The sequence below is a fragment of the Corylus avellana genome, chromosome ca2, assembly GCF_901000735.1.
Source record: "Corylus avellana chromosome ca2, CavTom2PMs-1.0".
NCBI classification, from domain to species: domain Eukaryota; kingdom Viridiplantae; phylum Streptophyta; class Magnoliopsida; order Fagales; family Betulaceae; genus Corylus; species Corylus avellana.
Genome location: NC_081542.1, coordinates 44,631,942 through 44,656,170, shown reverse-complemented (window position 1 = coordinate 44,656,170; position 24,229 = coordinate 44,631,942). Strand labels below are relative to the sequence as shown.

Here is a 24,229-nt window from a genome sequence, read left to right as displayed (position 1 = left end):
TTAAAAAATCACAATTTTAAAGGTTGAATTGTGATTTTAGAGGTTAAACTACGATTTCACCAAGCATTTAACCGTGATTAATTAACTGTGGCTTCTTAAGGATAAGAGTGAAATCCACTAATTTTTTTTTTTTGGAAAAAAAAAAGAGTATAATAGTGCAACCAGTGTAATTCCAATTAATATGGGGCCCTTTGTCATGGACTTGGGCTTTTAGAGAGAAATATCTTTCTTCAATTGAATCCCCTAGAGTTAAAAAGCTCACCTTAATTGACAGCAAACACTCAGGCTAACTTCATAGTTTAATTTAGAAACAACATAATTAATTTTTTGTAAAAACAATACAACAAAGTACAATGCATGCACTGCATATGGAATACAACAGAAAACCCTATGCCTTCCTTAGAATGCAATTAAACTAGAAAATGGAGATTACAACACAAAATCCTATGCCTTCCTTAGACAGTAATTAAACTACCCTGTGTTTTTGTGTTTCCACTTCCCACCATCAATGGGATACACATCATCATGAGGTCCTTTTTGCCCCCCCCCCCCAACTTGATTAAAACCAATATTTCGAATGTTTTGGATGCAGAGAAGTCCTGTCACTGGAATGATCACATATGAATATACTGGCTTTTGGAGATGCTCTCCATGAGCAAAGAAGTTGGTCATAAATTAGTGCATCTGGGGTATTGAATTTGGTGCGGCCATTGCTGGGAGTGACAAGAACTAGAGCCTCCAAGAACACTGCCTTCCCTAGGAAGAACTTCACCAACTGTAGCTCACGCATTTCAAACTTGAAACCTTTCACTTTAACGAATTTGAGGTTGGTAAATAAGTGCTGGAAATTCTCAAGTATTTCCCTCTGATGTAGTTCCCAGTAGAATCCCCATTCAAAAGAAAATTCATTGAGCTGCAGGCAAAATAATATCAAATTAAGATCAAGAACTAATGTTTGCAAGAAGTGATGTATATATACTCACATCAATAAAAAGCTTCTCTATGCAAGGGCAGTTCTTGAGAAAAGCAGCAATGTCAAAAAGATTGCAGTAGGTGGTCCCTTCCATGTACAAATGAAACTCCTTCAAATTCCAAAAGCAGAATTCCATGTCTATAAAAGTCCAATCTCTTATTCTTCTTGTCAAGCCCTGAAAAGGGCAAAAACAAGGAAACAATATAATTAGAATCTCCTGTCAACACACATAAATTCAGACAACTTAGAGGGGTTAATTACAAGACCCACCGGAGCTACTTTAAATTTCTATGACATTCCGGCAGCTTAATAATAGAGAATCCTCATCCTCATCCATAAAATTAATAAACCAATAAATGACATTCATCGGAATTGCTTAACTGTAATGCTAAAAATTAAATTTTTATCCCACGATGCTGGCGTACGTAACAAATATTCCAACCAGTCACATCGTTCGTGAAATAAAAATATAAAATATGGTTTCTAACGTATTTCTATATTTAATTCAACATTAATGCCGATGAAAAGAGAATTGATAAACCAAAAAGGCAATAAAATCACATACCTCAAGAAATACACTAGTAGTAGTGAGAACACTAACATGAGAGAGACCAGATACCATAGTTTCTATTGCGCAAGCCTGTGTAAAACTTTTAGAAGGAATGAAATTAAGCAGCACCTCATCCAACTGCAAAACCTCGGCAAACTCGAAGCTGACAACAGTCCCGGTGTAGTAGATCGAGTGAAGAGTCGGGGCCTCGACATAAATCCGCATAATATCCGTACAATGCCCGAGTTTTAAAACCTTAAACCGCTTAAGATTCCGACCAAAAACATTCAGGCCCCGGAGTTTGTTACACTGCCATAACTCCAAGCTTTCGAGGAGCAAGCAATGGCGAAACAACGTTTCCATGGCTTTGGTTGTGATGTCGACCTTCCGAAATTCGAGGGTGTGCAGGAAACGCAAACCCTGCAAATTTGGTGGAATATCAACTTCGCAAAAAATCAGCTTCAATATTTTGATTGATTCAACGTCAATATGTTGCGAAGAAACCTTGAAAGGCTTCCAACTTTGGTAAAAATCTAAATCAATCTCTTCCACGCCTTTCTCGATGCTTATATCGATGCATCTTTCGATCACCGATTCCGCACCAGATGGATCGAAAGAGAACCGGAGGCTTTGAATTTTGGAGCCCACGTGAGAGTTGAAAACACGTTTGATTATCTCGAAAAACTCGCTACGGCTGCCGGAGAAATCCCGGTCGAAGAACAGGTTTCGATTGAAAATCCATGTGTTTCTGAACCTCGTTGATAGAACTCCAACCTGAACCGCCTTTTTGACCGGCAAGAAGGAGAAAATCCGGTCGAGAATGTCGTCCGGGAGATTTATGTTATAATTTGCACCGATTACATGACCAAGATGATGATGATCATGGCTCCTCTTGGTTCTCTTTTGCGGTGACTGTGACAGTGTTTGGCTATCTCTTTTGGGTGCAACCATTGAAAGCAATTGCAACGAGAACCCTATTCAAGAGAACAATGAGAAAAAGAAGTCTAAATCAATGCAATATAAAAGAGAAAATCTAGGCGCCTTTTGGGTTTTTAATGATTACTTTAATTTCATGTTAATTATCATTCATTACGTACATGTTGGAACTGTTGAGAAAATTTAGCTTCATGCATGGCTGGTTTTGCCTTTTCTGGATGCTCCGAAGACTGAAGCTGAGCTCACTGGGGCGAAGAGAAAAATAGTGAGTGGCAGTAAATGTTTACTAGGATACCGGGTCAATACATATCAAAGCTACCTGTTTTGCACGTGGTGAATGGGAAAGCGGTGTCGTTTTGGACTGGTAGTTCAATGTGTGCATGCCTTGTTCCCGGTAGCCTGTATATTTTGGGGCCAGAGTGCCTGGTTTGCTATGAATGGCAGCTGACTAGGATAATGATTGTTCTTGATTCTTTCTGACAAAATGAATTAGATAATCCTTAAATAGTTCTTGAACATAGATAGAATCAAACTGATTTCCTAAACGTATTTCTAAATATTTTTTAATGTCCCGGTTATTTACGGAACTCGAGAAACAAATAAATAATCATTTGTTTTCGAAAGAAATCGATGAATTATTTAAAAATCTTATAAGATCGATTCAAAAATCTTATAAGATCGATTCGGCTAGGTACCAAACTTGATCAGAAGCAAATAAATAAGCATGTGCTTTTTCGGAAGAAATCGATGAATTCCTTAAAAGTCTTCCGAAGATCGATTCGTTCTTTTTTCTCCGACAGACAATTAGAACTTCATATATAGGGTTGAAAAGTCTTGCTTGCCCCTGATTATGATTAATAGGACTGCTTTAAGATTGGGGTAATCTTGCTTTCAGCCACTTAAATTGGTGGTCTCTTTAAATGAATTGTCACTGTAACACTCACTATAGAAATTATGAAAACATTTTTTGGAGGTAAATTTTCTAATTATAGTTTTTGGATGAGTGAAGAAGAATGAATATATACTTGAAGATAATCAAAATTTGTAAATTATTTTTCATGCAAGTGCTGTGGCTCAACATTGGTGAAAAAAATTAACAATAAAATTTTGACAAATAAATTAATAGTTTAATGATTGATTGTCATGACAGTTTTAAAAAAATGGTAATAAATATTATAGTATTCCTAGCAGTACTCTTAAAATCTTGCCTTCTTTTTACAAACTTTGGAGCATATTTGTCCATTTATTGTATGGATAAAGGGGAACAAAGAGGGATTGTGGAAAGGATTTTGTTAATTTCAACAATAGTTGCAATGCCTATATGTTTCAAGGAGTAAACAGGAAAACAGCAAAACGTACATTGAATTCTGAAAAAAGACTAATTCAATTCCAATGTCAAATTTCTGAAGTAAACTGGGTACCCCGTGAATTGGTGAAGCACCATAAGCATGGTTGCTGCTTTTGTGGCATCAGTCATAGGTAATAGGCATACAGATGGATTGCTGCCTGTGTCCATTCCATGAAATCATTACCCAAAAAGAAACCACCAAGACAACTAATCAAATCTGAAAATGGTATGAGAGTAATGGATTTGACTCAAGTGTCATAAAAACACTACAGCATAAACGGTCCATATTTAATTTTACTCTCTTTTTCATGAAAAATTTAAAATTTGATATGGACCGTTGAAGAAACCACCGAGACAGCTAATCAAATCCAAAAATGGTATGAGAATAATGGACTTGACTTAAGTGTTGTAAAAACTACAGCATTAACAGTTCATATTTAATTTTACTCTCTTTTTCGTGAAAAACTTAAAATTAAATATGAAACCGTTGAAAAAACTACAACAACTGTGCTGTAATTCTTTTACAACACCTAAGCCAAATACAAGAATACAAAACATTCATTAGAGAGAGAGACTAACATACTAGAAGCTATCTTTTGGCAGAAAGTAAATGAGAAGTTAAATTTGCAAAAGCCTCCAAATGAGTGTGTATGACATATTTGTCCATTTCTAGCTCAAAATTTGGTATTTACTTGTGGGCATAAAGGCCAGATATAGATTCGGATATCTCTTGCCATCTTCAATAAAATTGTACAACAGTTAAGCAAACGATGGCCTTTCCAAGCATAATTGTAAGAAACACTAATATGAAGCACAGAAACTTGATTATACACAAGGCTGTCACCAAAAACAACAAAAATACTCAGGGATCGTGGTGGAGGTTTTCATGTTCGGACGGACAGTTAGAAGCATCACCATTTATCTCAGTATCATTCTCCACCGTTGTAGCAATTGAGAAACTCCACACAGAAGCACAATTTTCATTGCCTACATGAAACAGCAACAAATTTTTAATAGGAAAAAGACGCATCTATGAGAACAGAACAAAGTAATTCATAAAATACCATATACAAATGTACCATATTTCATTTCAATAAACCAATCTTAAATTTTGAGATTCCATAAAAGTAAATGCAGCTCAGAATACATGGATAGAAGCCAGTCTAAAACTTTGAGAAGCTCGAAAAAATCAATGTAAACACCAATATCATTCAACTTTTAACCATATTGCCTTGTGACTCAAATACAACCCGACCTGAACCCATATTTCATCTCTATTAAACTTCAACACAACTATTTTTGCATTTACATTCTCTTTTTATATTTCCTTGGTTTAGCCAACATTCAGTTTGACCAATTAACTCAGACATTAGAACAAAGAAATTGAATTTAAACTTAAAACAAATCCCATGTAAACTTCATTACTCTTTGAATCACCAGAATAACATCCTAGGTGGCAACTAATGAACAGAACACTTAGCCATGACAATGATGCATTATAACCCAAAAAAGAGCATTTTCTCAAAATGACCAAAAAACAAGACCAACATGGGAAGGAACGACATAGCAAATCTTAGAAGGCAGCTTCAAAAGAACATAGTTTGCAGCATTAGGGTTACTGGAGATACCACTCAAAGTCAAAGGAATATCCTTATAGGTGTCATCAGGAAGTACAAATCTTCGGTGCCCTGATGAGGAGGCCGCCATTGGCAGAAATGGATGGAAAGAGAATCCACTTACAGTGTCTGTATGGTTTATAGAACAGATAAAAACTAATTAGTTATAGAAGAGACTAAGGATATACGCAATATTTAATCAGCCACATCTTTGAAGGATATGAAGAAGCAATACCCAATGCAGCATGAAAACTTGACACCCAATGCCCTGTTTGAAGGTCATATATGTGAACAAGACCATCCTGAAACCAAAAAAGCAATAATAAACAAGTATTGAGATAATTAAAATGGCAAAATGATTTGGTTATAGCATGATACTTGACCACAGAGACATGAATAAAAGCTAAGATGTTACCTGACCACCTGTACCCAGATGTCGCCCCAAGGGCTCAATATCAAACAATATCCGCTGGTTAGTACATTCTGATGATCTATATAACCTAATCACAAGGTACGCATAAGAAAATTAGGGGCACTTCAATAATGTTTGTCATGTATGGTAACAACAAACTCAAACAATAAAGAAAAAGGAAATATGCAGAGTCAGCAAGTGAACAGAAAATGATAAAGTATTGATTTACTTGATGTTAAGAAACCATATGCAAAGACTAGATATCAAACGCAACTCAAAAGTGCTGAAGTCCTACTCATACAAAATTGTATTACAGTGTAACATAGCTCACATTATAAGACGTAATAGTGGCAAGTCATTAGGGAAATTGTCAACCCTCAGTTTCAATTTTCATAAAATATATCAGGTTTTTCCTTCGATGGCATTGGAATTGAATTTGGGCTAGTTGGTTGAAGCAGATAAGAAGAGTAAGGGCAGTTTAAAGAGGTGCCCACTTGCTCCTTTTTGGGGGGGGGGGCCTTGCAACTGTTCTTCAGTTGTTTGGGTGTACACCTCATGTGATGGGCTGTGATTGCGAAAAGAGAAAGGGGGGTGGTGGTGATATCTCCAGATGAGATAAAACTACTTACTTGTACACAACATCAACGGCTTTGCGTATATCCCAGCACATTATATAAGGGTCCTTCAACAAAATTGACAACACAACAATGTAAATTTGATATACAGGAGGATAGAAAACATATAAACATAATGCACTACATTTAACTTATGCTATACAAAAGAGGCACCATCCTTCCCCCCCCCAGACTACTTCAATGATTTTGCTATCATGGTGTGTGGTGTGCATAACAATAAGAATCATCATTGAAATAAATGGTTTGTAGTAAAAGTAGCTATGTATTTGAAAATCTGAAGGTGAAATATGAACTGAATCACACTATATTTACAATTCAGTGGTATGGTGACAGGTAAGTCTGGCGTAGACAAAAACTTGCACTCCTGAACTCCTGAAATACGCCTTTTATTTTTGTTGATAAATAATGTATATTCATAAAAGCACAAAGGGGCGCAACCCTAGTAAATGGTTTTAGTTATTTACAGTCTCATGCACAACTTTAAAAGGAATATTGCAAATATTGTTTAGTTTTGGATTTCCAGAAAAACTCTAGCTTTTATTTTACATATTTTGTCTTCAGTAAACCATTGACAGGATGAACTGATCAGGCAATCACATTCTATCACAAGACGCTGATTTATGATCTCTGCGAGAAAAGTTCACATCACACCTAACCTCTCTTCTTGACACTTAAAAAGGGAAGAAAAATACTTTCTTTGTTGTATGGAGTCTAATAACTTGAACTGAAAGAAGGTTTCTACAATATCTTACCTTCCGGCCTCCTGTATATAAATAATTTCCATCTTTTGAGAACTGGATCTGAAGGAAAAAAAATTGCTTTTACTTCTTGATACAATAATCAGAATCAAGTAAATGATGGGGAATTCTGACTTACATGTGTTACCCCACCTTCATGGCCATGCAAAACATATAAAAGTTCCATATTATCTTCTCTATATATTGCTGTGGTCTGGCTGTAAGAACCCATAGCTAGCAATCCAGTATGAGTTGGACAAAAAGCCAGAGCAGATATAATGCCTGTAACACAATTAGAAAAGTGAAGGGATATGTGCTTCATCGTTTCATTTGTCATCAGAAAATTTTAATCAGGTAGCTAAGAGCAAGTACCTGCTAGGCCTTCTTTATTCCCATGAAGTGTTGAATGTTGTTCAAAATCTCTACCAGGGCGATGTATGTCAAACACCCTAACAGCCTTGTTGTATCCAGCAAATATCCTACATGACAAAACAAGAGTAATAAAATCATTGGACCATCTGTTAATTTGCACCCAGAGACAACGCCTATGTTATCCATTAACTTTTAGTAGAGTGGTAGTTTATGCCAAATTAGAAGATATACTGGGGAAGTTTACATGACATCTGACAGAGGCAATTATAAACCCCTATCTCAAATAATGCACTAACCGCAGTTCATTATAAAGTATTAGCATCTCATTGGAGTCAAAGGTGATAATAACATATACAGCACCTCGTATTGCAATCTGAGAATCATTGTCCTTTTTAAATCATAATATAAAATCTGAAATAGCAGTAGTTGCAAATTATGAACCATTGTAAAAATCGTGCTTACTTCGTCCCATGAGGATTGAATGCAATTGAAAATGCGGCAGCAATTTCGTCCATGGCATCATATGCCCGGTATGTACAACGCAGCTGAAATTTTCAGTCAAAGGCAATGGTCATTAACCAGATATAATAATAAAGAAACCACAAATGCAGCAACAAAGCTGCTTGGAACATCTGTCAAAAGAGCATGTAGACTTTTAAAATGGCATGCTGTAATATAGATGCAGTAAATCTTAAGGGTTGGAACCACTATGTCTTCATGATGTAGGAGAGAACAGGTGTACAAATGGAATGGCACTTATACTATATGTTACAAAGCCATTTTTAAAGTCTTACAGTTCACTAAACTACTAATCTCTTTAGCAAAAAGTATATAAGCAGTAACAACTAAGCACCTCGCCCGAAGTAGCATCCCAAAGATGAATTGGATGGTCCCGAGTCGTACTTGCAAAAACACAGCTAACTGGGTCTGAAATGTCAACCAATTCACAGAATCAGACTTCCACTTCCACTACCATCAATCACTTGCAAATTCAATTCAAGTGTAACTGAAAGTATGTAATTCATAGCAAAAGCAGACAAGATTATAGAAGCACCTGAAGCAGACATGTATGGATACCAACAGAAGTCATATACCGACTCTCCCTCGTTCACAACAACATTAGCAGCATAGGAATCTGCATCTTAAGAGTTACACCATCAATATTTGTATGACAACAAAATAAAGCATGTGAGTATAACAAGCTTAGACACAAAAGAACCCGTAATTCGCTTTACACATTGGCACGAATTAGTTAGAATTCTAGTTCTTAATCATTCTCAGCAAAGAGAAATTAGGCATTTGCTATTACCCCTTATTATCTTACTTGAATGCAAACTCACCTTCATCAGAAATTGTAGACCAAGTGCTACCATCACCACCACTTCCATAATCTGGTCTGTTGAAGACAAAACACTCAGTAATTGTGAAAAATATAAAAAATAAAAAATTTCGTAGTCTCAGCCAAATGACAAAATACAAGCAGGAAAACAAATTAAACTCTTCAATAAAATTATTTCCAAAATTCTACTCAAACAGCGCTCCTTTATTTATAATAATACTACTTTGAATAAAACGGGGAAAATAAAGAAGGAGAAAAGGCAAATAAGTAGCATAACAAACTCACAATGTGAACACACGAAGCGTGTTGTCCTCAGAGCTTGTAAGGAAGCACGATCCATCCGGTGACCTACAACCAAACAAAAAAAGTTCACAATGTAAGAACAAAAAAAATCAAATAAAATTGCTCAGAGCACAGCAGGGAAATTACTAAATGTACCATTTGACGCCTTTTAGAAAGTTGTTAGGGTTGGGGCCGGTCCTGAACTGGTGGTAGAAGTGGTAGGTTCTATGTGGCGGAACATCGAACCGAACCACAGGCGACGAGTGCTCTTCCTGGGTAGCTTGTGTAATTTCTGCAACTCCGGATGGCGAATTGGACTGGTGTTTCTCCTCTTCCTCTTCTCCCATTGCTTCCGTCACAGACAGCGATGACCAAAGCGCGGCGTTTTAGTTGGACTCGGTCCCTCGGAGTTCGTCTTTGAGATTTAGGCGCTAAAATGGTACTCGGAGCTGAGGTGGACACTGGGCTAGTGAGGTTCAATTGGACCAAGATGACCTACTGGTTTAAGGACAAAGTTCTCATCCAAAGGCTTTAAAATTGAAGCGTGCTCAAATTCCATATGATTTTTACCTGTATTTTAAAAGAATTACACATTTTCTAAAATATGAGAGAATTATGTGCTTTATTAAAAATGTATAATTTAAAAAAAAAAAAAATGTGAAACCATAAATTTTAGACACGTGTCAATTCGTCTGTTTGGGATTGCATTTGAGTGATATAAAAATGCTTTTAACACTCAAAAAGTTCGTTTGAAAAAAAAAAGTATTCGTTTGGTAAAAAAATTAAAAGCCTTTTAAATTGGTCAAAAAACATAAAAATGACCAAAAAACACTTTTGACAAAAGCTTAAAAATGAAGTTTTGCCCAAAAGTTCTATTTGACTTAAAAGCTCTATTTCTCAAATGCAATCTCAAACATGTTCTTAATCAAATAAAAATTCTCCACCCTAATTAGAGAAAAAGTTTATCAATTTTTATATCAAGTATTTATTATTTCTAACATACAATAATATGTGATAATTATTAAGATAATAAATTTGTATTGATAAAAGTGATAAATACTAGTATTTTTAAATCTCAATTATTGTAAACAAAACGAGATTTAAAAAATGTGACAAATAATGTGACAAATAACTCTTTATAGTTAAAAAGTGACAAATAACTTTCATGTGATATGCATGTGTTACCGAATACAAAGCCAACCAAAATGATAGTTACTTTTTAAGAAAAACTTTACAAATTTCTCCTGAACTTTACTCATTTGGAAAGAACTTTCAAAGTTTAAAAACTCTTAATTTCACTCCCTTGAACTTTTAATTAGATGCAATATACCCATCTATTAGGGTTTAGCATTAAACAAATGTTAAAATTGATGAAACAATCTTTATAACCCTAAAACTTATATAAAATTCTAAATTTACCCTTAATTTCCATTAAATTTTTTATTGAAAAGTTGAAGATATTTTGGTATTTTCATAGCCTATGTTAAGATTTAACGCCAAATCCTAACGGAGGGAGTATATTGCATCAAATTATAAATTTGACATGTGAAATTGAGAGTTTTTAAACTTTTGAGAGTCTTTTCAGAACATGTGAAAGTTAAAAGAGACTTTTATGAAGTTAACCATTTTTATGTTTGTTATAAAATGAAAAACATACCTTGAACTTGCAAAATCTCTAGCGAACTTTTATAAGATCAAGGGAAAATTACACTTTACCACCCAAAAGTTGGCAGCGTTTTTCAATTCAATCTCCAATGTTTCAATTTTTGCAATCCACCCCTCCAAAGTTTCAATTTTTTACAATTCGGCTATTTCGTCAGTCAAAACCATTTTGAATGACAAAACAGTGATCATGTGACTCGCACGTGATCACTGCTGGCCTTTTTGTACCCAAAATGCCCTCACCCACAGCAAACGGCATCGTTTGGTGTTGTTCCTTCGCCAGAGTTCGTTGATGGGTCATTGCTCGAAAATTTGCCTTTACCTGCAACAAGATGGAGAGCCCAAATGACGAACTCTCCTGCAACAGATCGGAATCTCCTCCTTTGCCCCCTTTAGCGTTCAAAGACAAAGTCCCCCTTTAACACTAAATTAATTCAAACTTTGAATGTCATTTTCTACAAAATTAATTCAAATTTTAATTATTCATTTTGTTGACAGTCTTCCTAAAGGGATTGCACAAGTCAATTTGCTGCTTGTATGTTTTGTTTGTTGGTGGCATACAGATCTTCAGGAAAACCATGTGTTGTATTTGGATTGGTTAGGTCTAAGCTCAAAGACAGATGTTGGGATCCTAGAAAGCTAACACATTGCCCCACGCCTTGTCCTCTTCCATGTGCTTGCCCCACACCTTGTTCTCTTCCCACAGACGAGCTAGATCTAAGCAAAGCCAACCAAGTTCGAAGCCAGGTTTTGGGGATTCAACGAACTCCGGCTAAGGAAAAGCACCAAACTGTGATTAATGAAAACCGTGATTCTGTGAAACTTGTAAGAATTAGAAAGCACTGAACCTGAGAATGAGATATTTGAGAGAAACTTGTTAGAAACTTAGACCGTTAATCGTGTTACTTGTTAGAGAAAGAGAGAGAGAGGAAAATAGAGAGACAAACCTGAGAACTGAATGGAAAGCTGGAGCGGTGGTCCTGTGTAGATCGGAGCGGCGTGGGTTAGCCTGGGTTGGGTTGGGCGTGGGTCACGTGGGTTGGGCGTGCATGCCTGATGGAAAAGCATGGGGGTATTTTGGGTACAAAAAGGCTAGCAGTGATCACGTGTGGCGCACATGATCACTGTTCCGTCAGTCAAAGCCGCTTTGACTAATGGAATGGCCGAATTACAAAAAATTGAAATTTTAGGATGGTGGATTACAAAAATTGAAATATTGGAGGTCGAATTGAAAAACGCTATCAACTTTGGAGGAGTAAAGTGTAATTTTCCCTAAGATCAAAGTGAATGCCAAAAAGCTAAAATGAGGTAACTTTTTCCATGGATAATGTTGGTTAGTTTTGAATAAAGAACAATTAGTTAATGATCTATAAAGTAGGGTTGTACAAATGATGGTGGTTAGCGGATATTATAGCTAACTGCACCACTTTATATGGTTAGCAATTTTGAAGAATCACTAATCGCACTATCTTAAATCGTTAGCAATTTTGAGTTATTGCTGGTTAGTGGTTATTTACGTCCAAACTTCACTGCGATAACCATATGTTAGGTATAGCCTTTTAGGCATATTTCGGACCGCTTCTAGGATATGTTTTAGATTATTTTAGTACAATATTGAACATGTTTTGATGTTGAAGTATGAAATATTATACCAAATAGACTATACACATATTAAACGATAACATAGTTAGCAGTAATTAACCGTTTTGTTTACCTTACCACCGCTAATAGCACTGGTATAAGCGATTAATAGTTAGCGACGATTAATAAGTTATTAACTATTAATAAGCAAGCCACCAAGTGAGGGGAAAAAAAGTTCTTAAAGCCATCAAAGGTGAACTATCTGACCAAGCTACTATGAAATAGTGAGGTTCGATGTATGATTTTCTTTAACGAACAAAAAGTAACTCTCTCATAGATTGGCATTGTATTCTGATTTATCAAGAAAAAGAAATTGGAGAAGAAAGAAAAAGAAATGCTATACTTTTTTTAATTTTTAATTTTTTAAATTGACATCCGACACATTTTATAAAATAATAAATCTCATAAAACAATAGAGTTAAATATTTGTCATGGCCCAAAATTTTCTCTATGTTTTCTCATACCCTTTTGGGCAAGGCGGCTAAGAAATACCTAAAAAAAATCCATCTCCTTCACCTACCCATTTGGAGATGGCAGGAGAAAGTCCAAAAATTTTCTTCTCCTTTGTCTACCCATACGGCCATTGCGGAGAAAATATCCCCATAGCCTCACCCCTTTTTTCTTTTTTCTTTATTTATTTTTTATTTTTTTAATAATTTTAGTTTCGAATTTTTTTATTTTTAATTAGTAGAGACACGTGTCGACTTTTTAAGAACGTTGACGTGAATTTTTAGACGAAAATTTGATAGAAATACCATCTCTATTTTTAACCATTATTGAGGTACTATTTATAATACGAAATAAAATCGGACAAAAAAATAAAATTATGAAATAAGATGGGGTAAAAAAGTATTTAACCCAAATTAATAACATATTACTTGAAATCACTCGTGGGGGAGAAAAGAGGTATCGATTTTGGAAAATCTGAAACGGCGTCCAAATCCTTCAGGCTTCAGACGTTTTCTTAGAGCAGAACGATGTCGTTTGGTTAAAAAAAGTTTATTCTTTTTTTTTTTCGACTCAAAAATAGTATAATCAAAACTAGACTGTTTTTCTTTTTTCTTTTCCTAAGCGACATCTTCTATCCATAGCGAAAAAGACAACAAGCTTTGCTCCTCCGGAAAACGGTCATTCCAATACAAACGCTCTGTGCTGCGTGGAGATCATTGAGTGAGCGACTGAACCCCCCTCCCATATTTTCCCACTCTTTCACTTTACGGTGCGTACGGTTACTCTTTGTATTAATTTTTGGTATTCACGTTCGACACATTTGTGGCTATCCAATCGGTAAAGGGCCGAAATTGCAAATTTTTGTTGTGCTAGGAATTTATGGGTGATTTTTGTTTGTACCATTTATGCAATACTGAGTGAATTTTACGAGTGAATCATGTTCATCGTCTAGAATCAAGATTGTTGCTGATATCAGTTTCCGAAATATGAACTAATCTTTGTGATCGTACAATGATTAAAATTGTTACCAGTGATTGCTTTCTTATATCTGATAAGGACCATAAGGTGTAGATTAAGACAAGGCCATGTTGAGTTGAGTTGAGTTGAGTAAGATCTGGGTCAGGGAAAGATGGTGAAAGAAAGTGGATACATGGTCATGAATTTGGTTAATCAATTTGTATTCAAGTTTGAGATGTTGGTATTAGACTCTGATTTCTGTGTGATGATTTGAATTAATGGTTTTTGTCTCATTTTCGAATATTTTCTAGAAATGGGAGCATATCTCTAACTGGGAGATTATCGATAAAATGTCGCTTGCAAATCCGTTAAAGAAGTTAGCGTCGTGTGTTATCCTTGATTTGGATGGTACACTTCTTAACACAGGTTAGCTTGTGCTCTTGGCGTCGTTTATAATTTTGGTTTTTTAATTTTCGTAATTAATCATCGTGCTCATTGTTATTTATTTCTTATTGTCCTATGCTGATGCAATCATATTTTCATAAAATAGCTAATTGCTTTCTGTTGATGTTAATTCTGTTCTCTTACTTTGTCATGACTTTTATTTTTCGATCCATTTACAGATGGCCTTGTAAGTGAGGTTTTAAGAGGTTTCTTGGGTAAGTATGGAAAGCAATGGGATGGAAGAGAAGTTCACAAAATACTAGGAAAGACGCCATTTGAATCTGGGGCTGCTATTGTGGAAGATTATGAGCTTCCTTGCACTACAAGTGAATTTTTGTCAGAAATCAACCCAATTTTCTCTGAAAAGTAATTATCTATTATGCTTTTTAATGAGCTTAGATTCACAGATACCTTGAAAATATCTGGTTAATAAGCTCTTGAAAACTGAATTGCTTGATGGTTTAAGCCTATATGAGAGTAATAAAACCATAGCTACTCATTTACTCACTATTTTGCAGTCAAGCATTTGGCCTTTTATCGCAAACTTTTGAGCCTCTATTTACAATTATAATTGTAGGTGGTGCAACATCAAAGCACTTCCAGGTGCCAATCGTTTGATTAAACATTTCAGCAGTCATGGGGTCCCAATGGCATTGGCATCAAACTCTCCGAGGGTAGACATAGAAAGCAAAATTTCCTCTCATCAAGGTATACTTTTTCAAGCCTTAATAACTTAGTGCAACTTGGTTGGGAAATTTGCTTGTAACATGCATCAAATTATCCATTGTGTTTGTCATTTCTGAGAATATTTTATTTTCCAATTTATAGGGTGGAAGGAATCCTTCTCTGTCATCATTGGTGGTGATGAAGTGACATCTGGGAAACCATCTCCTGAAATGTGAGATGCAAGAGCCTAGTTTTTGACCTTAGACTTCTTTTTTTAGTATTTTTGGTCTGAGTGTAAAGTCCATGTTAGTATGATATTCTAACTTTGTGGTTTCACTACGTAAGATTCCTTGAAGCAGCTAAAAAGCTAAATGTTGAGCCTTCAGCCTGTCTAGTCATTGAAGATTCTATGTAAGTGACCTAACTTTCAATTCTAGAAATTCTGAATTTTGTCCTTTCAATGTATTATCCTGCCCATAGCTTTTTATAGCACACATTTTCCCTTAAGGATTTACCCATGGTTTACATGCACTTAATAGTATAGCTGCTTATATTTAAAGTCTTGGATAGAAGAATTAAGTTGACAACTGAGTCCATGGCCAAACATGAAACCTTGAACGCTGGCATTTTTTTTTTTTTTTTTTTGGTTTTGCATACAAACTATTTCCTAATAAGCAGTCAAAGTTCTTACTTCCCTTACAACTTGCCATGTGCTCTATTGGAGTAAAAAATATATTCATAAATAATGTCTTCTCATGTCTTCATACATGTTTTTGACTTAGATTGGCGAGAAAATAAATTTTGACGGTAGAAATTCCATCTAGATTACTTGGAGCCCTGTATTCTAAATCTCGTGAAGCCATTAAGCTACTCAAGTCAATGTGGTTCCACCATCATATTCCACGTCATCTGCCGTTGAGGCAGAACTAGTCTAATTTATAACTGTTGGAAGTACATACTAACTCTCTGTTTGTTGCAACCATTTCGATTCTCAATTTATTACATCACTTATTAATGTTAGAGATTAAAATTACCTGGTAACTGGTTTTGGTGGGTGGGGTCAGTTACCCGTAGGAGTTTGATTAACGGTGAAGATTGTTGTACAGTATGCGTTTGCGACGTGCAATTAATCTGAGTAAAGTTCTCCTATGTTATCAAAAAGAAAAAAAAAAAAAAAAAAAACTTAAGCTTTTGATTTTTCTAGGACTTAGGTTGCACAAATTTCAGTAGCCATATAGAGCATTGCCTTTTCTTATATCTATTATCGCTCAGAATGCTGAAATGATCAATAGCTTTGAATTTATTTGACATTCATTCTGTTGTGCAAGATTCACAGTTTGAAATAATTAGGCTCAAACCTTTATAGAGCTCTGAAAAGTACTTTATCTGAATTTCAGTGTATGAATGTCAATTCTTAAATGACTTGTTCTATTGCTAGAATATGTGCATGAAGTTTACTTAGGTAGATGCATCTTTTACCTTTCATACCTTTGTTAGATGTGCAACTCTGTATTTCTTGTTTTCTAAGGCTGCTTCTTTCTTCATTTAAGTTCTGGCACGGTTTTTGTATCTCTCAAGCATATAAGGTGTCTGTTCCACTAGTATTACTATCTAATGAAAAACTATGCCAGCATAATTGTACATAACATTTTAGCGTTTCATATGCTATGATTGTCCGCTCTTTATATGTTGAACCATGGTACATAGTATATGCGGTTTTGTTCTCTTTTTGGAGGACTGACCATTTTGTTATCCCTCAGTGCATGATATTGGTTGTATACTGATTTGTACATAGATTAGCATTGTTATTTATTTGCAAAGGTTTGAATGATAATGAGGATTTCAATAATAAATTTGTTTCCTTCGATGTTGTGTATATATATATATATATATATATATATGTATTCTTAATTGTTGTATATTTGGCTGTCAGACCAGGTGTTACAGCCGGTAGGGCTGCTGAAATGGAAGTGGTTGCTGTGCCATCCATTCCGAAACAATCCCATCTTTACACTTCAGCAGACGAGGTGATAAACTCTCTGCTTGATTTGCGACCTGAAAAGTGGGGCCTACCTCCATTTGAAGATTGTAAACTCCTCTCAATCTTTGTTTTAACCAAGTTTAGTCAGTTCTATTTGTATCAACCATTTTTAATGGAACCATTGATTTGATGTTGCAGGGATAGAGGGCACTTTGTCGATAGAACCTTGGCACATTGGTGGGCCAGTCATTAAGGGATATGGTCGTGGCTCAAAGGTACTTGGAATCCCTACAGGTGTGTATGAACCCCAAGAGTTGTTTTCCTTTGTCTCATTCAGCTCAAATTGTTATGAAATTTTTCTTGACCTCTGAATGTTTTTTGCTTTGAATCACAGTATTAATTTTACTTTAAGTAGCCTGAGTTGGTCTAAATGTCTTCCAGTCGCTCATGTGGTTGCTCCCAATGTATCCTTCAGCTCCCACTTTGGCTGATTGAGCTTGAGATTATTGAGATGTCATTTATGTTAGTAAGCTTAGATCGAACCTATCCAATTTCTGCAGTGCGATGCTTGGCTCTTCATGGACTAGCTGTTACTACCTTTTTTTTTGGTTCAATATCAGCAATGCAGTTCATCTAATGATAAACCTAACCTGAATTATAGAGTTACAACATAATCAAACCCGAACAAACAAAATGTTGAATTGAATCGCACCAGTCTCTTATGGGGGTTATTACACATTATATATGCACTATTTCGTTCTCTTTTGCTTGATAATTTTGTGGCATTATGTTAATCTAAAAAGTTCTTTATATTTTCAGCTAATCTCTCCACCGAGGGTTATTCAACTCTCCTTTCAGAACATCCCTCAGGGGTATATTTTGGTTGGGCTCGAGTATCAAATAGAGGCGTTTTTAAAATGGTCATGAGCATTGGTTGGAACCCATATTTTAACAATACAGAAAAGACTATAGTGAGTGTAACGAGACACAAATTGTAGCCTCTGAATTTCTTTTTTCCTTTTTTTTTTCCTGGTTAACTCGAGTTTATAATGCAGGAGCCATGGCTGCTTCATGACTTTGCTGAAGATTTCTATGGGGAGGATTTGCGTCTTGTTGTAGTTGGTTATATACGACCTGAGGTGCTATTACATTAGATTACTTTTTCGCATTTTTATGTCCCCTTGTTAGTCCATTTGGCTTTGCGATTTTCACTAGTCAATAGTGCAATTTCAAACAAAATCATGAAAAATATATTGTTTGGGAGTGCTTCTTTTAAACAATTGCGGTTTGAAAACATAGAAATATAAGTATTTTTAAGTTGCAATTAATGAGGTGCATTTTTAAAAATGCATGATTTAAAGGGTAAACTGCGATTTTACCAAACACTCAATTGTCTTTGTAAAAATCGTGTCTTTAAATTACACATTTTGAAATCGTTAAATCCTAATTGACCCTATTCTATTGTTCTTCCACTCATGCTGAATGTTGGTGTGAAATGTAATAGGCCAACTTTCCATCCCTTGAGAGCCTGGTTGCAAAGATTCACGAGGACGGGAGAATTGCAGAGAGAGCTCTTGATCTTCCATTGTACTCAACTTACAGGGACGACCCATATCTGAAACCCTCTATCAAGGATGGTGGTCATTTTTGAAATTTTCAAAGTATATCTTGCCGACGTTGTTGGCTAGAATGGTAATTGGAGTTGTTGCTTCCTCTCATTTGAAAAGGAAATTCTTTCCTTTTGAATGAGATTCTATGCAGTCCCATGAACACAAATGGGTATGATGTTATGTGGGAAGACAAAAGTCATTCTATATTGTTTATTACGACTCATTTATAAGAAGCAATGAAGAAAGATAATCATTGAAGGGTCTTGTTTTGTGGTTGTTTATTCAGGGAGCTGAAGTGTATTTTTCCTGTAATAAAATATGAAACTTCATACAACTGAAAGTTCATAAGATAGGATCGAAAGAGAATTGTTTTTGAGTTCCTCATACTCATTATGGTTAGAATTGTTTTGTTTTTTTTTTGTGTTATTTTTTGGGGAGATCATTATGGTTAGCATTGAATAAATAAGATATTTACTATCAATATCTCAAATCAATGGAATGGTGGGTTCTATTTATTGTCAAGATAAGTTATATTTTGAATCTCTTTTATTGGTATCACTTATAAGTAATAGTAAATTTGGGCTGCTAATCAATACTGAGAACCTTGCCCCTATTAATTTGTACTGCTTATGAGTAATATTGCATTTATAATCTATCAATGTGATAGGTACCATTTGTTTCTCTTTGTGTGTATGTCTCAGAAAACCTGAGCGTGTGGAGCGGCATAAATTGTTGATTGCGTGTCTATTGATCTAGTAGCAAGTACCACCATGAGTAGAAGATAGTTTGAACTTGAAAGTATGGTAAGGGGTAGTCGTAGCTTAATCAGCTAAAGACCACGTCTCATGAAGTGAAAGTCATTAGTTCAAATTCTTTCTTTTATTTTCCTCTATTTGTGCAGACATGTCAAAAAAAAAAAAAACATGAAACAACCGGTCTGAAGATCCTGAAAGTATGTACTTTTCAAAATAATGCCTTTTTTTTTTGTTTTCTTTTTTAAATTTCAAAATAATGTCTTGCTTACGAGAGTTGGGGAATGTTGAAGATACGAAGAAATTGGATAAAGGGAAAATATGCAATTCTAGTTGTAATAAAGACGTTGGAATGGGTACATGTCAAACACTATTCTTCTCTGATTATACTTTGAACAAGTTGTAAAATAAGAAAATGCCATTCTAGTTGTACTTCTAGTTGTACTAAAGACGTTGGAATGGACCACCAAGGTGGTAGTCGAGATGGTAAAGCAGCCGGGTAAACCCTCCCCTCCAGGGGCACGAGTTCGAACCCGCTTGCGGTAGTAGTGCGTGTTCAACTCTGGGCTTTACCAACTCGCACCTTTGTGGGGCTGTGGTGACGGGCTCGCCGCTTAGGCAGTAGCTATGGCTCAAACCGGACATTCCATGGCGAGGGGGGGCCCCTATGGTCACGCCCAGGGGGGGAAATCTACACTGGTCGCCCCTCCCCCCTCTTTTAATTAGAAAAAAAAAAAAAAAAGACGTTGGAATGGAGACATGTCAAACACTACTCTTCTCTAATTATACTTTGAACCAATTGTAAGATAGAATATGTTTGGGGTGCTACAATTTTTAGTATAATGTTCAATTTGCTTCGACGTAAAATGTTTTCTGAAAAATGTTTCCCTATTTTTCAGTGTTTGGTTCGACAGAAAATTGTGGTCAAACTGAAAACATTTTCGATTGATCAGGAAAACCTTCTTTAATTTTCATAAAATGATTTCTCCTTTTTAAAACCGTAAACTATTTTTCGAGTTTGAACTTCTTCTTCTTGCATGCACTATCTCTCACAATTCATTCTCCATTGTTGTCGGAGGGTGCTGGGATCCGCCACTATCTATCAAAGTTCTCCATAATCTGCCACATACCACCGGAGATCACCGGAAGTTGTCATCCAATGCCTCCACCGAAGGTTGCCAAAAGTCGCCAGCTAGTTTTGGCTACCATCAAAAGTCACTAGCCATTACCCACCTTCATTGATTTTTTGTACAACGCTGAAACTATTTTCTAACGAAAAATATTTTATGTTGAAACAAATGGAGCCTAAGCCTTTTACAACCTTGATGTGGCAGTTCATAATTGATGAAATGAGTAAGACCTCCATAATTTGCCACTGTTCATCGAAATTATCCATAATTTGCCACCTGCCACTAGAGATCACCGAAAGTCGTCGCTAGACGTCACCACCAAAGGTTGCTGGAAATCTTCGGCCATTTTTGGTTGCTATCAGAGGTAATCGGCCATTGCCCACCATCAATAATTTTTTGTACGAGTCAAAAGCTGAAATATTTTATGTCGAAACAAATGAAGCCTAAACCTTTTACAACCTTGATGTGGTAATCCATAATTGATGCAATGACTAAGCTCTTATTCCCAAAGTGTGAAGAGTGAAATTGCTTATTCATTTAATCAATTATGGACTCCTACTCAATAATCGGAGTGCGGGAGAAACCAATGGTAAACATCTTTTTAGTAGTCCGGTAGTTTCTTAGGCTCTGTTTGGCAAAGGCCAAAAATTGGCTTGATACTATTCATAAAAAATTTCAACTTTCAACATTCCTAAATTTTATATTATATCAATCACATTTTACTACTATTTAAATAAAAAAAATTACTACAAAAAACAAATTTTTTTTTTTTTTTTTTTTTTTTTCACTTTTTTACAGCAAACACTCGTACTTTTTCTTGTATCAATTAATTTTTGTTACAGGAAAAGGCCAAGAAAAGCCCCAAGGCCATTACCAAACTGGTTCAAACAGAACCTTAAAAAGACATGTGATAAAGATAAATTTGCCGGCCATTTATTTTCTTTATTCTTTCCCTTTCAGCTCAGGTATCACCCTTCTGTAACATCACATGGCTAAAGTCTAAAGAGTTCATACAAAAGAGCATCTCCATCTTTAACTCTAAATTTTAACTATTAGCTTTTTATATGTTAACTAAAAGCACTTTATACCTAATCATTATTTTTATATTATTTATTTATTTATTTTATTTAAGAGAAAGATAGAGAGAGAGAATTTTTTTACAGTGCCTCTCTAAACTTTCATTGTAGCTCAAATATATTTTAGAGTAGGGATGAGTAATTGAATGTGGGTCTGTTAGGGAAGTTCTATCTAAATTTTAGGTAGTAATCCATTTTAGTTAACTCAATACAAATGCTCAATCTGACACCTAATTTAAACCAAGATTCAATTATTTTGTATACCAAAAACTTCTATAAAAATCCCAGGATTGCTTGGGTGGATAATAGCATTCTAAGATGAGCAATTTCTTCTAATAATCAAAACAATAATATGTTACAGTACACAGTGAAAAAAGAGTAGCTTCACCCGTATTTTTTCAAGCGAATCAAATAGTATAAGTAATGCCTGTTAACAATAATTTTAGTATAGAGGTGTCCTCTAACTTATGCCTACTAATGCCTAATAGACTGAAAATTACTCAAGTTCTATATTTATAGGTTAGGTAAGAGGTCCTCTATTAAAACTTTTTTTTTAATTATTCCTCCCATCATAGAAAAAATTAAAAAATCATAATAAAATCAATTCCAATTACGATTTCACAAGGTACACTTTATTTGAAATAAATTATCGAACATTTAATTTATTTCTAATTAAAGCGTGACATGTAGGCCACACTTTAATAATTAACAAATTTCTAACATGTCTTACGTATGCTGCTAACACTTTTTTCTTAAAAAAAATTTTAATTTTTTTTTTATCAAGTGCTCCAATTGCTTCTAGAACAATTATCAAGGTGGGAAATAGAGATCTGAAAAGGCATTATTCAAGGTGGGAAACAGAGATAATAAGATCTTGGAAGTATGTACTTTTCAGAATAATGCCTTGCTTACGAGAGAGTTGGGGAATGTTGAAGATACCGAGAAATTGGATAAAGTGAAAATATGCTATTCTAGTTGTAATAAAGACGTTGGAATGGGTAAATGTCAGACACTATTCTTCTCTGATTATACTTTGAACAAGTTGTAAGATAAGAAAATGCTACTCTAGTTGTACTAAAGACGTTGGAATGGAGACATGTCAAACACTATTCTTCTCTAATTATACTTTGAACCAATTGTAAGATAAGAAAATGTTGGGGTAATACAATTTTTACTATAATATTCAATTTGTTTTAACATAAAATGTTTTCTGAAAAACGTTTGAAACGTCCAAGTTCTAAAGGTAGAGCGATTAGAAGCAATTGTAACATATTGTTATTAAAATTTATTACTCCTACCTTACGTTCACCACAAAAACATAACATCACAAGAGCACTAAAAACCCTAACAGATTTTATTAAAAATCTTTGAAAAATGTTGGAGATTTTGTAAATCATTTACTTACATGATTTGAAATTGCATTACCTTTCATATTTTTAATGCAAAGTTTTATTCAATCATATGTCATGGTTTAAGAATTCTACGTATTACAATTACCTTATTTTTATGAGTTATGTATGAATGCGATTATAATTGAAAGAAGCTCACAAGGTTTCCTGGTATATTATACAATTATAAATGAACTTACAAGAGCATATGAATTGTTACATGTGCATTCATATTTATAAATGTTTAACTCAGAGGCACTGCTATAGTCACGAATGGTACCGGATCGCATGGATAGCATGGCAAACATACCAAAGGACGGTTACGAGAAGGTGTGTGCTATCGGCCAGGTGGCCTTCACCTAGGGGAAGTCCCCAACCCGGTAGCTCTCTCCTGTGATGACAAGATGAGCTTATAGGTCCTTCGGGACAAGCCAACGTGTGCCATTCATAGTAAAATTGTAGTTATGGGTCAAAGGGTAAAACATGATTTTATTTTGAAAGAAAAGTAAAAAGAAGTGCTTACTTATTTTATAACTAACTTGCTATTCTTGCTTTAATTGATAATCATTTTATTAATTATTGTTATGCATGACTGAGATTATAGCAGAAAAATTTGCATAGCATGTTTTATAGCATCTTGATGTTATGGCTAGAGTTGTTATAGCAAACATTCATAATTTTTTCCGTATCAATTAATTTTTGTTACAGGAAAAGGCCAAGAAAAGCCCCAAGGCAATTGCCAAACTGGTCCAAACAGAACCTTAAAAAGACACGTGATAAAGATAAAGTTGCCGGCCATTTGTTTTCTTTATTCTTCCCTGTCAGCTCATATATCACCCTTCTGTGACATCACATGGCTAAAGCCTAAAGAGTTCATACAAAAGAGCATCTCCATTTAACTCTAAATTTTAACTATTAGCTTTTTATATGTTAACTAAAAGAACTTTATACCTAATTATTATTTTTACATTATATATATATATATATATATATATATATATATAAGAGAAAGATAGAGAGAATTTTTTTACAGTGCCTAGCTCTCTAAATTTTCATTGTAGCTCAAATATATTTTAGAGTAGGGATGACTAATTGAATTTGGGTCTGTTAGGGGAGTTCTATCTAAATTTTAGGTAGTAATCCATTTTAGTTAACTCAATACAAATGCTCGATCTGACACCTAATTTAAACCAAGATTAAATTATTTTGTATACCAAAAACATCTATAAAAATCTCAGGATTGCTTGGGTGGATAATAGCATTCTAAGATGA

General features: G+C 35.0%; 3 protein-coding genes across 4 annotated transcripts; 1 reads left to right on the top strand and 2 right to left on the bottom strand.

Moving 5' to 3' along the window:
* Positions 1 to 559: 559 nt before the first annotated feature.
* On the bottom strand, positions 560 to 2,474 carry LOC132169915 (putative FBD-associated F-box protein At1g61330). The gene is made up of 3 exons (XM_059580856.1): positions 1,539 to 2,474; positions 984 to 1,148; positions 560 to 913 (listed from the first exon to the last, which is right to left on the bottom strand). Exons 1-3 carry the CDS (start codon positions 2,472 to 2,474, stop codon positions 560 to 562), a joined length of 1,455 nt encoding a protein of 484 aa, XP_059436839.1.
* A 2,040-nt stretch (positions 2,475 to 4,514) lies between these two features.
* LOC132170641 (uncharacterized) lies at positions 4,515 to 9,690 on the bottom strand. Its single transcript, XM_059581694.1, has 14 exons — positions 9,357 to 9,690; positions 9,204 to 9,266; positions 8,920 to 8,975; positions 8,634 to 8,714; positions 8,433 to 8,506; positions 8,042 to 8,124; positions 7,580 to 7,686; positions 7,347 to 7,489; positions 7,223 to 7,270; positions 6,465 to 6,517; positions 5,839 to 5,923; positions 5,659 to 5,725; positions 5,436 to 5,552; positions 4,515 to 4,794 (listed from the first exon to the last, which is right to left on the bottom strand). The coding sequence occupies exons 1-14, from the start codon at positions 9,545 to 9,547 to the stop codon at positions 4,670 to 4,672; spliced, it is 1,293 nt and encodes a 430-aa protein (XP_059437677.1). The 5' UTR covers positions 9,548 to 9,690; the 3' UTR covers positions 4,515 to 4,669.
* Positions 9,691 to 13,581: 3,891 nt separating this feature from the next.
* Positions 13,582 to 18,875, top strand: LOC132170599 (bifunctional riboflavin kinase/FMN phosphatase). 2 transcript variants are annotated; one of them, XM_059581627.1, is made up of 11 exons: positions 13,582 to 13,722; positions 14,222 to 14,336; positions 14,534 to 14,720; positions 14,932 to 15,062; positions 15,183 to 15,252; positions 15,366 to 15,431; positions 16,954 to 17,108; positions 17,200 to 17,295; positions 17,821 to 17,972; positions 18,057 to 18,140; positions 18,506 to 18,875. In XM_059581627.1, the coding sequence occupies exons 2-11, from the start codon at positions 14,261 to 14,263 to the stop codon at positions 18,650 to 18,652; spliced, it is 1,164 nt and encodes a 387-aa protein (XP_059437610.1). In that variant the 5' UTR covers positions 13,582 to 13,722; positions 14,222 to 14,260; the 3' UTR covers positions 18,653 to 18,875. The 2 variants fall into 2 exon arrangements, with proteins under 2 accessions (XP_059437610.1, XP_059437611.1); XM_059581628.1 differs by having other exon boundaries at positions 13,588 to 13,673.
* The last annotated feature ends 5,354 nt before the right edge of the window (positions 18,876 to 24,229 follow it).